The sequence below is a fragment of the Chroicocephalus ridibundus genome, chromosome 14 (genome assembly GCF_963924245.1).
Source record: "Chroicocephalus ridibundus chromosome 14, bChrRid1.1, whole genome shotgun sequence".
Lineage (NCBI taxonomy): Eukaryota > Metazoa > Chordata > Aves > Charadriiformes > Laridae > Chroicocephalus > Chroicocephalus ridibundus.
This window is the reverse complement of record NC_086297.1, coordinates 3,498,608-3,512,017: the sequence shown is the minus strand read 5'-3', so window position 1 is coordinate 3,512,017 and position 13,410 is coordinate 3,498,608. Positions and strand designations below refer to the sequence as shown.

The 13,410-nt window shown below is 48.3% G+C and overlaps 3 protein-coding genes across 12 annotated transcripts in view; 1 reads left to right on the top strand and 2 right to left on the bottom strand.

The window, feature by feature from the left end:
• Window positions 1–13,410, bottom strand: part of RPL38 (ribosomal protein L38) — a 314,431-nt gene that overhangs the window by 134,342 nt on the left and 166,679 nt on the right. The window lies entirely within an intron of this gene.
• Window positions 912–4,563, bottom strand: MTNAP1 (mitochondrial nucleoid associated protein 1). The gene is made up of 4 exons (XM_063352525.1): window positions 3,196–4,563; window positions 2,682–2,789; window positions 2,362–2,478; window positions 912–1,834 (listed from the first exon to the last, which is right to left on the bottom strand). Exons 1-4 carry the CDS (start codon window positions 4,505–4,507, stop codon window positions 1,806–1,808), a joined length of 1,566 nt encoding a protein of 521 aa, XP_063208595.1. The 5' UTR covers window positions 4,508–4,563; the 3' UTR covers window positions 912–1,805.
• Window positions 4,629–13,189, top strand: VCF1 (VCP nuclear cofactor family member 1). Of its 10 annotated transcripts, none has more exons than XM_063352083.1 (6): window positions 4,629–4,852; window positions 5,820–6,039; window positions 6,495–6,591; window positions 10,484–10,525; window positions 10,798–10,860; window positions 12,542–13,189. In XM_063352083.1, the coding sequence occupies exons 2-6, from the start codon at window positions 5,993–5,995 to the stop codon at window positions 12,782–12,784; spliced, it is 492 nt and encodes a 163-aa protein (XP_063208153.1). In that variant the 5' UTR covers window positions 4,629–4,852; window positions 5,820–5,992; the 3' UTR covers window positions 12,785–13,189. The 10 variants fall into 10 exon arrangements, with proteins under 10 accessions (XP_063208153.1, XP_063208152.1, XP_063208155.1 ...); XM_063352086.1 differs by lacking the exon at window positions 5,820–6,039 and adding an exon at window positions 7,990–8,122 and having other exon boundaries at window positions 4,816–4,852; XM_063352088.1 differs by lacking the exon at window positions 4,629–4,852 and adding an exon at window positions 7,990–8,122 and having other exon boundaries at window positions 6,021–6,039.

Below are 13,410 nucleotides of genomic sequence, written 5' to 3'. Positions count from 1 at the left end.
GGTGATGCAGCAGCTGCCCCTGCCCCACAGCTCGTGTGGGTCGGTGGCTGCCAACTGCCCCGTGTCCCCCCAGGGAGCTGGCTGTCCTTGGGGGCTGGCACGGTTGGACCCAGCTGCTGGCAGGGGCAGTGGATGCAAGGACATGCCACCCATGAAGCCCCCCCTACCACTCACCAGCACTACCCAGCACCTGCCAGTGCAGCTGGGGGACACCAGTAGCTGCCCCCCTAGACCCACAGAGCCTGCTGGAACCAGACATCTGCTTCAAGGTGAGTGTTTTTGGGACCGGGAGGCCTGGGAGCAATGGCCTTGCCTTGGAGGGAGGGTAAAGCCCTATGGTGAGGGGCAGCATGCAGTGTGGGGGCTCCCATAGTGCTCTTCAAATAAATTCCTTGACTCCGAGATGTCAGAAAGGTCACTACGCCAGTAAGTGTGGGAAGACTGGGATGGAAATCCTGCTGGGGAAACGACCCGCGTGCTCCCACAAGGACCACGGAAGAACATCGTGCATCCCGATGGAGCCAGCAAGATGGCCACTAGGACAGTTGCTGGACTAGAAAAGCCAGTTGGTTTTGCTCAGCACCGGCTCTCACAGCTCTTTGCACAAGCAGCAGAGAAATCACCGCTTCCCTAAAGCAACCAAAAAGGGACTTTTCACAGAGAGTGAGGACTCCGCTCCCTCCCGCGCAGCTGGTTGCACATGGACCGGGTCAGGAGCGGTCACAGGTCTGAAGGGGTGTGGGACCAGCCGGGGCCATGGGGAGACGAGGGTGTGGGTGTTCTAATCCCCCATGAGAGGGGGCAAGAAGCACCATGTTTGAGAACACACAGAACCAAGCAGGAATGGAAAACTCACCAAGGCTTTTATTGCTGGTGAGAGGGAGTTTTTGGTGAAACACCTCTGACACAGTACTACTGCACTGCTCTTTGAATAAAGAGCTCAGAATTTTTTTTCCTTGGCTTTCGTTTTTTTTTTTTGTTTTGTTTTACCCTTCATGCCTGTAACATGACCAGTCCTTTTCCAGACATGTTTAGTGATGGCAGGCTACAACTAGCACTCTCATAACTGTCCTCGTTTGTCTGATGCAGACATTGGTTTGCCCTTTGGGCACAACAGCTAATCCAATGGATTTTCTTCCTCCAGAACTAGGGCGCTGCGGTCTAAGTGCTTCTGCTTTAATGCCTGCACGCAGGCCCTTCCCTCAGAGCCTGGGCAGTGCCACCAGCGCTGTGGTGACAGCAAAGCAGGGCCTGGGACTACCCTTCTCCTGACAGTCGGTAGCAAACCCCATCGTGCTTCCTGTGGACAGGGGTAAGCAAAAAAAAAAAAAAAAAATAGGCTGCGGTGGGCAAAACTCTGCTAATTTAAAGGAAATGGTTGATCTGGCCAAACCCCGCCCTGCCACAATCCATCACAAACCTTACTGCCAAACACTGACCGCAACATTGCGTGTCCATTAATCTATATGAACAGCCCAGACCAAGGAGTTCTCCTGTGTCTGGTGTCCCGAAGCAAGAGATTTGGGCTTCTGCAGACTACAGCTCTACTGCAAACAGACCCCTAAGGGGCAGCTCTAACAGTTTCTTCTTTCAGCACTAAATACTGCCTGAACCACAGAGCGGTGATCGCAGGCTATTGCTGTCAGCGTCATCCCTCTGTCTGCAGGAAGGTAACTGAAGAGCCTGATTCTGACAGCAAATGGGCCTCTGCTGATTTGAATCCCTGCTGGGACACTGGTCCTGAGCACTTCTGCTGATTCCGGCCAAGTATTCGTGATGCTTCCTCTGATGCTGTTCCAGCTTCTTCAGTGGTATTTACGCCAGCGATGACATTCTAGAAAAACAGGGCGGGGGGGTAAAACCCAGAACTGTTAGCACAGCGCTATGCTCGGGGATGACGTGAGTGTGCTTTGCCCAGCAGTGATAAGCAGGAGACCGACTGCAGCCCCCTCCGTTTCTGTGTTGGAGAGCTGCGCATAAGAGCAAGCCCTGCTGGGGAAACTACACAAACGCCAGTAAATCCCTTGTCAGTTATGAGTAAATCCAAGGCATAGGTGTTCAGTGTTGGAACACCTCCTCCCTTTGCTTTGTGCAGGGTTTAAAAATGCTCCTGATGGCTTCTGGTGCTCTCCGGGGAGAAGCTGTGAATCAGCAACTGTTTTCGCCACCTTTATTAGCTAAACTCCTCTGCCTACCTAAGTCAAGTCAGAATACTGCTTTCTGAGCTCTGATTGTGGTCTTAATTGTGAAGTATTTAAATTATTTCAGAGCTTGAATTAACATGAATGTAAAATAGACTTTCCACCTGCTGCAAAAGTGAGAATTCCCAAAACAAGACAGATACCAAGAAGTAAATCTTACTGATGTGCTGATAGTTCCAGCCATAGCTGAGGAGGCAGTATCCAGCCAGCAGCATGGAGATCCCAGCGGGTCCCCCCCTCTTCACGTTGATGTATTTGTCGTAGTAGTTATTCCAGGCTGTTGGAACAGAAATGCAAGGGTCAAACCGTGCACAGGTCTTAAGAGTTCACTGGTTCCCATGTAACTTCCCAAAGCCAAATGGTTGAGTCTATTTATTTACTTCTCTATAAGGATCCAGACTGGCCACTTGGACCAGCCTGCAGCAAGTAAATCAGGTAAGTGGGACAATTCTGCCCCAAGAGCCATGAATTTAGTCTCACCTTTCTGCACTCCTCCAAGCAGCCCCTGGGGAGAAAAGTTGCAGGTGGCCAGCCAAGCGGGCAGCTCCCCCAGCCTTACATCCATCAGGCGCCTTTCTGAGAGGGGACCTGCGCGATGACAAGTCAGGGTGGTCAAAGGGAGGAAAGTGAGGGCAACACGCGTGGTGCTCACATTGCCTGCGCTGGGTGGAGAGCGCGGAGCTGGTATCTGGTACAGCTGCAAGTGGGCCTGACTGCTCAGAAAGGAACAGTGAACCATCTCTCCCACAAAGTGAGTTGGCTCCACCAGCCCAAACATGCAAGAGCCTGTCTTAAACCTAAACAGAAATGTAAACCATTGGTTGTGCAGGCTGGAGGGCTGGACGGTTAACCTCCTTGGATCCTTCCTGCATCCCTTTCTGGACAAGCGCAGCAGCTTACTGTTTCCTACCCCTCCTCTCCCAGTCACATCAGACCGTTTAGCCTGACAGCGCAGTAATTTTCAGCAGCAGAGATTTTTTGTTTCTCACGTTACCTTGCTGTCCGTCTGAGAAATTGCCCTCTGGTGTCTTCATTATGATCCCCACGCCTTCTTGGAAAGGCTTCCCTGGAAAAATATTCAGCCCATGATAATTAGGATGTAAGTCTGGAAACCATTCCAAGCCCATGGCACCTGCCGGTGTGCTCCTGCCAGAGGCCTGGGACAGACAGATGGGTTGGCTTTTGGAGGTGCGGAGCAAGAACTGGTCCAGCGCCAGCCCCGTGTCTCTCCCCGCATTCAGGATAGGCTCAGAAACTACAGCCATCTGCTGCTTGCTCTCTCGAAGCTTTTGTATGCTGGTTAGGTAATTTTTGGATGTCTCTTCATTGTGACCTTTGAAACCCTCTCTCACTGACAGATGGAGGTTCTTGGTATGCAAAGCAGAAAGAGGGGCTTTATATTCCACACCAACTTCTAGGTGCATCTGCTTCTCTTCTGTCACGGTTTTGTCTATTCCCTCCTGCTGAACGAGGTCACCAGGGGTACTTCTGCAGTCAGCTTTGGGGGGATCTTGAAGTACGCATATTTTTGTTCCCTTTAAACTACCGCCTTTTTCTCCCTTTGAGCTTGCAGATGCATTCTCTGCAGCTCCAAGGCCACGCATCTTGGTGTTGGCGGTTTCTGGAACAGTTATTCCCTCCTGTAGGTCAGGCTGGGCTGCGTCAGTGTGGCCAGCAGCACTGCCTGGATTTGGCCCTTCCACAGGCAAACTAGCTGTGCTGTGGCTTCCAGCTGACACATCCCTGCTCCTGGAACTGCTCTTCTCCCTGAGCACCTTGGCACGGTGCTTCTCTATTACTATTTTCACTCCGTTACTCAGCTTTTTGGGTATATCTTTGACCTCCTCAGGGAGCAAATCAAGGGACTTGGCTATGTCCTGCACACCAGCCTCCACCTTCTGCTCTGCGCGGCATCTGTCGGGCTGGTGGCGAAGCCCGAGGCCGGACCGTCCACCGTGCTCGGCCGCGGCCTTCTTCCCCTTCGGGGCCGCCGCCTCCCGGGGGGCTGCGCCGGGGCTGGGCAGCCGCTTGCTGCTCTTACCGGCCGCTCCCGCCCGTGGCCCGCTGCCTGCCCCCGGCCCGGTTGCGGAGCCAGAGCCGCTCCCGGGCGCGGAGGGCCCGGCGGCCGGTCCGCGGCCTAGGCGTGGAGCGCTGCTGGCGGCCGCTCCGCGGCCTAGGTCTGTCCCTGGGGCGCTGCCGGGGTCTGGTCTCGGCGCGGCCTTGCAGTGCGGGAGGTGGGCGCGGAGCCGCTTGAAGGGCCGGTGGCAGTGCGGGCACAGCTCCAGCCCCGGCGGCGCCGCGGCCATGGCCGCACCGCACCGCCCTCCCGGCGCCGCTCACCCAGTCAGGCGCCGCCGCCGCCACCCCCGCTGGGGGCCTCGGTCGCTCGCGTAGTGCGCATGCGCGCTTTGACGCACGGGGGGCGTGGCCGGTGCGGGGAGGCCGTTGCGCACGCGCAGGAGGCGGAGACGCCGGAAGCGGCGGTTGGAGGCGAGCGGGGGGACGTCTCTCCGCAGCGGTGGGCGGCTGGGCCGCGCCGGGCCGCGCCGCCAGGCCCTCGCCTTTTGCTCCGTCCCGTCCTCGCAGAGCTCAGCCCGGCCCGCCATGAGCTGCCGGCAGCCGCTGCCGAGCGAGCGGGGAGCGAGACAGAGGTGAGTGACGAGCCGGGGTGGGGGAGGGGAAGGCGGCCTGAGGGGAGGCCGAGGGGAGGGAGGGGGCCTAAGGCGAGGGACAGCCCCTCGGGCACTGGAGGGGGAGGTAACAGTGTAGGGGGTGTGTGGCGACCGGGGGAGGTGTGAAGAGGGGCTGAGGGTGGTGTGGGGAGTGTTTGACACTGCCCCGGAGGGGTTGGCTTGAGTAAGAGGGTAAGGGATGGGGGGAAAAGTGGGGAAGCGGCTCCCTCATCTCTGGAAAGGGTTAAAACGGAGCTGGGATTGTGTCGGAGGTGAACGTTAAAGGCCTACCGGGGAGGGCGGGCAGCGTTCAGGAGATCAAACGGGCGCAGAGTATGTGGGGGCCTCGAGGTGAGCTGGAGGGGGATTTGTCGGCCTGGTGGGGAAGGCGAGGAGGTGGGGAGAAACGGGAGGGACCGTGAAGCGTGTGGGAGCTGGGCTGTGAGTGCCCGGAGTGGTGAGGCGGCAGGGTGGGCTGTGGGGGATGGAGGTGTTGAGTTTACTCGTGGGCTGCAGGCGTCAAGGAAAGCAGACACGTAGAGGCAACGCAAATGTGGAGCATTGGAGTGAGAGGGGGAATGTGGCCCTGGTGGAGGAAGAACCTGATGGGCTGTGGTGGACAACGGTCGAGGGTGCTGTGGGCCTCCCAGGGATGGGAGAGCGAGGAGGCAGCTCCTGTCTGTAGGCGTGGACCATATACTGGCATCTGAGTCTGCTGCTGAAGCTTGTCTGTAAGAAAAGATTCAGTTATAAATACCTCGCTTGGGTCTGTTTTGACTCATGTGAGTATGTCTTAATTTTTGGCCACCGAAGCATCTCCATCCTGTATTTCGGATAGTGCCCAGCGTGCAGAGGTCCTGATTGACCTGTGGTGTGTGTACAGTGGGAAAAATCATTTGATATGAGCATTAAAATTCTGCAGACAATGACAGACGTTGGTTCACAGGGGTTCTAGGTTGCTGTTGATCTGCTGTGAAGCAGTGCTGATGTCATAAGAGGATGGCAAATACATCAGAAACAGGGAAGGAGTTGTCTTCCATGAGGTGTTTTCTAACAAAACTTTCCGCATGGAAAATAACGGTGCTCAGGATGTGACTTGGCTTCAAGTGCAAAGACAGAATGGAGACACTCAAGAAAGTCATCATAGGCCCTAACTGCAGACACATGTAAGCGAGATGAACGTTATTGGGTATTTATTGAAAGTGTGGTCACTGCCACTCTTCCCGGGTGCTTTTCTCAGCCTGTCAGATGTCATTCAAAGTCCCAGGCTTATTTTTAGACATGCCTACGTACTGAGAGCAGTTGCAAGGCTGAGAATCGTCAAACGGGTTTATTTAGAAAGATGCTCAGAGCTGCTTTTAATGGCAGGTGTGAGTCCGTGTCCCTTCAACTGACGTGAAAACACCAGCCTGGCTGCTTTGTGTTCTTTTTCTTTCTCTTCTGTAGAAAACAGCTAAAAAGAGAATATGAAAGTCCACAGCACATCAGAGGTTCAGATACATCCTTCATTAATTGATCAAGTTTTCCAGATTTTTTTGTGGAGTTGCCTTTAGAGAACAAAACAGAAGGTATATCAGTAGATTGCTAATTTTTTCCTCCTTTCTCCCTAAACTTTCTTTAGGAAGCGGAGACGGAATGGCAATGAAGATGACAGTCATGTTCCTCAGACAAAGCGTAGCACCAGGAATACTGTCCTTCAGGACTCTTGGGACACTGAGGTGAGAGCCTTATTGGGCAAATTCCGTTTCCTTTAATGTTGAATTTAAATAATGGCTGGAATATCTTGTGAAATTTTATTCATGGAGAGTAGTTAATGAAAACACTTTTTTTTGCTTTGTGTATGAGGTCACGAGGCTTGACTGTACTTCAGAGATTGAAATCTGTAAAACGTGGTTTGGAAATCAGCATGTTTTCCAGTGGCCTGAGTATTTCTGTTAATGTCTTTCAAATACTGATAAGTAGTACCCAAGTGAAGAAACAAGAAAAGCATTTGCTGCCACTTTTGGTTTTGCTGTCTGAAATGAGGTGTAACACATGCAGAATTGAGGAGATGATTAGGGTGGATTAGAAGTGCGTGTGGTCACTTTGCCTGACCATCTACTCTTCCAACTTTGCATTTACTTACAGTAATGTGATTATTTGTGGTAGAAAGTCAAAAAGCATTCCAACTGGTGCGATGCACAAGGTGCGTGTTGCAAGCAGTAATGCTTATCTGATGTTTAAAAAATGCTCTGATAGAGCTCGCCAGTTTAAGCAAGACTTGCTCGTTCACAGCTAAAAGACTTGAACTCAAACTGTTGGGTTTCTGCTCGTGTTTGCCATGATCATTTGCTGGACGTGGGATAAACTGTCTCTTATCGCTCACGTGACAGGTGTTCTAGGGTGATGCAGTTTGCTAGCTGTGAGATTTCTTTTTTTAAAAAAAATGCTGATTTCCAAGCTGCTGCCAGATTTCATGAATTGTTGCCTATATTAATCATCCAAAAATTCACTGCGTGCATTTCTAATTAGCAATGTAGTTCTGTGGCAAAATGTTCATGGAAAAGAGCGTGCAGAGCAGAGGCTCCTTCCTGGTTTGTGTCCCTGGAAGTTCATGAAATGGATTTCTTTTAAGGTTTTTGAAATATCCTTGTTGGTTGTTTATACAGCCCTCTCACTCCAAAGATTGGCTGTAATGAGTAATTATGAACTATTGCGGTTATATTGAACTATTAACTATACTTTAACTGCAGAAAATTTTTTGTGCTATGTAACTTCGAGCAACATCACTTTTATCATACGGTAATGGCTTCAAATGTATATTTACATTTAAAATGATACAAAGTTCGGTATCCCACCGTTCCTTTTGTAAGGGGAGACTTTCTTTTAACCAGTACACCTTTACATGTAGCTGATTTTGCATGGAAAATGTCAGTGATTTCGTATGGAAAATGCTCTCGCAGCTGAGATGTTCATCGTGAAGGAATTTGCTGTGATGAAAAATATTCCTGGTTCCTGTATTGCTGTTTTGCCAGAAGTATGACTTGCTGGGATGAAGTTGTTTTTGTTTCTCGGGTATAACGGGTAGAACCATAAATAGTTGCTTGCCATCTGACACTGAATCACTTGTCCAACAGGTTAAACACCTCTTCGTGTGTAGAGTAGTTAATGGCTAAACGAGCTTTGTGGCGGGAGGAGGAAGAATTTAGTGTGGAACAAGGGATTGAAGTAGGAGTAATGAAATTAAGAATATCAGGAAAAACCTTCATGGTGAGTGGCAGAAGCACCTTTGCTTGTCATATAAACACTTGGCGTTTGACTGGGCAAAGCCGCTAAAATGCAGAAAATGGAAGTAGTCTTGTAGTAGCCACACAAGAGTGGATGACCTTAACTCTGTCCTTAACAGCTGTTTTGGTTGGGTGCCTGCAAGTGACCAGCATGGGCATGCACTGCCTCCGCGCCACCAGCGAAACCAGTGCAGAGCTCAGTGACTGAGGCTAACATTGAGACTCCTGCTTCGTGCATGCACTTGCGTTGTAAAAGTATGTTTTTAACACATTAAACCCTGATGTGCAGGCAAGGAGAATTTCTTACTGTTGTTGCTGAAGTGGAGGAATGCACCTGCTGGACACAGTTTTACAAAAATCAATGTTCCCTTTTTCAAGGGAACAAAATTCACAACGTCGTCTACTGGTAAATAGAGCTTGGTTTTTTTCCCCGCTTGTTTTCTCGTAATGTTGGATCACTGAATTGAGCATGCCCAGGAATTCAAGCCATAAAATTAAATCAGTATTATTTGACTGTTTCTTTAAGGGCTTCCTGTGCCAAATGGAGAAATTCTTGTGCTTATAGTGCACAAATGCTTCCGATTGATGTCACTTTGAAATTCTTGGCCATTTGTAATACTTTTATTTGGTTTCCTGATACTTTGCCATTTGCAAAGGCAGCTCTTGCTGATTACAAATCCTCACTAGCTTTAGGATATTGAACTAGGAGAGAAAGCGTGTGTGCGTGAGAGCAATTTGTAACTTCAAAGAGTACATGAGCAGAGAATTACTTTTTGTCTGAGGGCATACACACACCTGCTTTTTGTGAAATATTATATGAGGTACTGATTCCTTTTGCCTTCTTTCAGTTGAAAGTTGACTGCATTCTCTTAGAGAGTGTGGTTTACTTGAGACCATAACCTCACTATGAAAAAATCAGTGTTACTAAAACTTGGCTTGGCTTTTGTCAGGATTTCTTTTTTTTTTTTTTGCTTTTTTTCTTTTTGTCTTACTCTTCATAGCTGACAGCAATATGTGTAAGACAAAGGGAGATTTTTGTCTTAGTGGCAGTTCAAACCTGGGCTGTTCTGTGATGTCAGTCCCTCACTTTGAATCCTGCTGCTCACGTGAGCTAGATTTGATGCGAAAGGATGTTGCTGTTTTCTCCCACTAGATTGTCCTTTCATCCAGGGTAGATGCCATCCTTGGATCGGACTTTTACAGGAAGGAAACCGAGATTCTCTTCAGTCTCTCTCAGCACTACTTCTTGGCAAATTGCTGTAATGATGTGCAATTCCTGCTCTTCCTGGAACAAAACCACTGCCACGCTGCTAGGTGACAGCCACCCTGGGGCTGACAGTAAACCTCTGCTTTGCAGTTCAGTCCATGAACAGGCACACAGCGAAAACACTGGACTAGAACTACAGTGAATGTTAAACATTAGCGAAGCAGAGCATTTGCCACCACATTTCACTTCCTGTTCAGCCTGTCCTCCCTTTTATTCAGAGGTCAGCTGTGTTCTTTTCCCTGGAACTCGCTTATAAATTCAGCAAAAGCCCTTCCTACTCTCCTTTCATTGCTGTCCTGTACGTGAAGTCAGGTAGAGCTGTAGCAGATCGTCTGAGAGGCCGACTGCAAGCAGCCGCTCACAGGAATTAGGAGAATGTACAATTGTGCTCTGCAACCTGGGGAATCACCGATGAAAAGCCCTTTGGTCTGATTTTCCCAGGGAAGGAAGGGAGTCTGCAGTGTTCTGACTAGCTCTTTTCCTTCCTGTATAACTTTCTTCTGTAAAACCTCATTTCTTGTGGTTCCTCTTTGTTATTCTGACCGATGACAGGTTTCCCCAGAGCTTAGAAATACTGCTGTTTTATCGGCGGAGATTGCTGACACACAGCAGCAGTTGCTTCTCTCACATCAAAGTTTTTGTCTAGCATTGCAGCTATGCCAGTCTACAGTAATACGCTATTGAGGAAGGGCTGGTCTTAGATTCTAATTAAAACCAGATTATGCCTCTGTTAAACTCATCTTGAAAGATTTTGAGAGCAGCAGGGTCTGAATGGCCGTTTTTTAGGTTCCTGTCATGAATGATTGAGATGCTATGTCACAGATCAGCAGACTAGTACATTTAGCAGGACATTTGTTTGGAAATTATTTAAAACTTCCATAGGTACTGGATGTGATGTTAAGAGGGGCTAATGAGTCAGGTAAACCGTGAACATGTTCTTTTGATACTTAAAAGTACTCATGAACTTTCATTGGGCTACTTTCCTTTGCCCTTTCGCTTAAAACTTTGTTTCATTGTGTAGATGCCTGTCGTTGCTGACATGATGACTTTAAGGATTCTTTTTTTGTCTAATTGTAGTCCAAATGCGTAACAGAATGTGCACCACAGCCTGGGGAAATGGTAGGTCTTTGACGTGATTTGGGCAATAAACGGGCTTCACGTGCTAGTGAATTTTTGCATTAGAGAAATGGAAATAAAGAGGGTATGACAAATCAGATCTGTCAACAGCCTTAGATGTAGGAAGCACGTCCCAGGACACTATCTCGGTTTTAAAAAAAATTAGACATGCACAAAATAATCAGTACTAACAGCTCGGAAATGTTTGTTAAGATGTGAAACTTTAGCAGTAAGTAATACCAGGTTCTCATTTCGATTTTTACCTTGATTTTCAGAAGGTGGCTGTAACGAAAAACAGTAAGGAACACAGACTAAAAGGAAACAAAGTGTCCTGTGCGGTGGGTTTCTCTCCAAGGCTGCTGTGACTTGTTGAGCATAACAGCATTGCATTTCGATATTTGTGCTTCTATGCAAAATGAGATGGTGTAGCAAGCACCATTTCGCGGCTCCTCTCTGTCCTTCTCGTGTTCTCTCCCTCTCTAGTGTTAGCAGCGTGAGGAGGAGGAGCTGGTTGCTCGTGTAGTTACATCTGCTGCTTCCTCAAGAATGATTTCACACGCGTTTTCTTGTTTTCTCCTTGCTAGCTGAACCTAACACGCCAGCGCGGGTGCAGCCCCGGGGCCATTGCCTTGCTTGCTATAGTACAACAGAACTGAAGCATTTTTGGTGCTCAGTAAAACAAGGAAATTTATATGGTTGAATTCTCACGATCGATCATGGAATCAGTGCCGTGGGGTTTCCAGTTGGCATTGAGATGTGGTCCACCTCAGATACTCGCACAGTGCCTTCCTGGGCCTTTCTCACCGCCCCTTGACAGACATGTCGGGTGCAGTTTGCACCGTTCTTCAGATTTACTCCCCAGTGAGGCCTTCTGGATGTGGTGCTGACTATTAAATTACTGTGGACTTCTTTAAATTTGTCTTCCTCTGCTGTGGCCACCAAACTTTGACTTCTGTGGTTTTACTTTAATACTTAAAAAATGTGGGGGTTTTTTTTAGCTGTTGTCACTTACGCTGGCTGCTTCTGTGAATTTACTCCCTGTGGGATGGCAAAATAGCTATTCTCTGATTCTTAAGCACCTAAATATTTGCAGTGTTCTCCTGAACAGCATATCACACAGTAATGAAATATTTCAGCTGTAACTAATGGAACCTTTTGTTAGCAGCCCTTAACACAGTGTAAACCAAACAGTTTTATGTCTTTGAAACACTGAAAATGATGGCTAATGCTCTTCCAGTCATTACCATGAAATGTTTATCCTAAATGCTGGCAAATGAGCCCTGTCCTCTTTGCGAGCTAAATCATGAGCTCTCTTTTCTGCATGTGGAAGTCTTTGATGCCTGTCGCTCTTTTCACTGCCTGTCAAGTAAATTGTTATGGAAAACTACCACTTAACATTGCAGTCCCAGTACTTAACTGGGAGAAGAGTAGTTGTATGTATGTTGAGGTGTTCAAAGACTTAAAATGGGTATCGTGTTGCATTTTTTTTTTAACAGCCTGTTGCTTTGGATGCTTCAGATCTCATTTTGGAAAGATTGACTTGTAGGAAAATGCTTTGCATGGTGCTTACCTAAAACATCTGCTAGAACAGAAGCGATAAACTTTTCCTCATGCCCTGCCTGCCTTTACTGACACATGCAGTTCAGTAGGAATGTTCTTTATTTTCCAATTCTCGGATGAATTCAGCAAATTTCACTAGTGCTAACGTGGGTCATGGGGGCAGAGCTGGCGGGCCCAAAAGCGAAAGATTGAAATCCAATGTTCTGGAGGTCAGCGAACCTCCGGGTGAAGGCTTGCTCAGCCCTTCAGCTCTGTCACGCTTTTCATGTGTTGGCAATAACGGAAGCTATGAATGCCAAGAAAGCACTTGGTGGATTTACATTAGTCCATCAGGCTGAACGTGAGCCTGAAAATCTGGAAGGGAGGGACTTACTGTAAAGATGATTTGCTTAAATGTGGTTTTTTGTGATGGACGGGAGAGAAAAATGTGTTTTGCTGTTAACCTTCTCTTTGTCTCAGTCCTCCAGCAGCGATAGCGGCAGCAGCAGCAGCAGCTGTAGTAGCAGTAGCATCAACAGCCCTGACAGAGCGTGCGGTGCAGAAACCAGCCTAAACCCGATAATTGCAGGATCCAGTCCTGTCTCCTCCCAGTCCTTCCATGAGCAGTCTGCACTAAGCCAAGGTCCTTACTTCCACATCAACCAGATCCTGAAGGAGGCACACTTTCACAGCTTACAGAGCCGGGGACGCCTTCCTACATGATGAACCAGCAGTTCCCTGCCTTCTGTGAAGGGACAGCACTGTGTAGATTTGATATTTCAACTTAAAAGTTTGTTAAAATGGAATTGCACAAAACGCCTGTTGCCTTTTCAGTCTATATTTGAAATAACAGGTTAACAGGAAATTGTTTACTTGTGGTTTGCTGCACTATTGCAATGCAAAAGGGGCTTTGAAGCAATTTTTATAGGATTGTTTTTGGGGTGGTTATAAAGTACGCGTCAAGAGGAGACTGAGGAATCCACATCTGTGTTATAGGATTGCAAACTGTCCAATTCCAATCGACTGCCTAATCTGTTAGCAATTTGTTGCTTTATGTAAAGTTCTCTCCAACGTTCATCTTCAGTTTTATAAGTCTTTTTTAATTTCAATAAACTAGTAAAAAAGTTATTTGGCAACATAATTTTTTTGAGCATTTAGAGATAATAAGACTGTAAGAATAGGGGCCAGCACTGGCATCCCTTAGGAATGCCCCAGCTGCGACCTTTCCACCCAGCTCGGTGTGTGATGAGCCTTATCTTGCTTGATCTTTACTGCTACAGTACTGAAAAAAAAAAATAATGTGAAACTAGACCCAGGAGAGCTGAACTGTGGGGTGCCCGCTATGCTCC

What these genes read in the sequence shown, in the direction of transcription:
- VCF1 (XM_063352082.1), top strand. Translation starts at nt 4,806, where the DNA reads ATGAGCTGCCGGCAGCCGCTGCCGAGCGAGCGGGGAGCGAGACAGAG. An exon ending in AGGACTCTTGGGACACTGAG is followed by an intron (nt 6,592 to 10,483) that starts GTGAGAGCCTTA and finishes GTCTAATTGTAG; the next exon opens with TCCAAATGCGTAACAGAATG. An exon ending in CACCACAGCCTGGGGAAATG is followed by an intron (nt 10,526 to 10,797) that starts GTAGGTCTTTGA and finishes CTTGATTTTCAG; the next exon opens with AAGGTGGCTGTAACGAAAAA.
- MTNAP1 (XM_063352525.1), bottom strand. Translation starts at nt 4,507, where the DNA reads ATGGCCGCGGCGCCGCCGGGGCTGGAGCTGTGCCCGCACTGCCACCGG. An exon ending in GCTTGGAGGAGTGCAGAAAG is followed by an intron (nt 2,479 to 2,681) that starts GTGAGACTAAAT and finishes CTGTTCCAACAG; the next exon opens with CCTGGAATAACTACTACGAC. An exon ending in CTGGAACTATCAGCACATCA is followed by an intron (nt 1,835 to 2,361) that starts GTAAGATTTACT and finishes CTGTTTTTCTAG; the next exon opens with AATGTCATCGCTGGCGTAAA.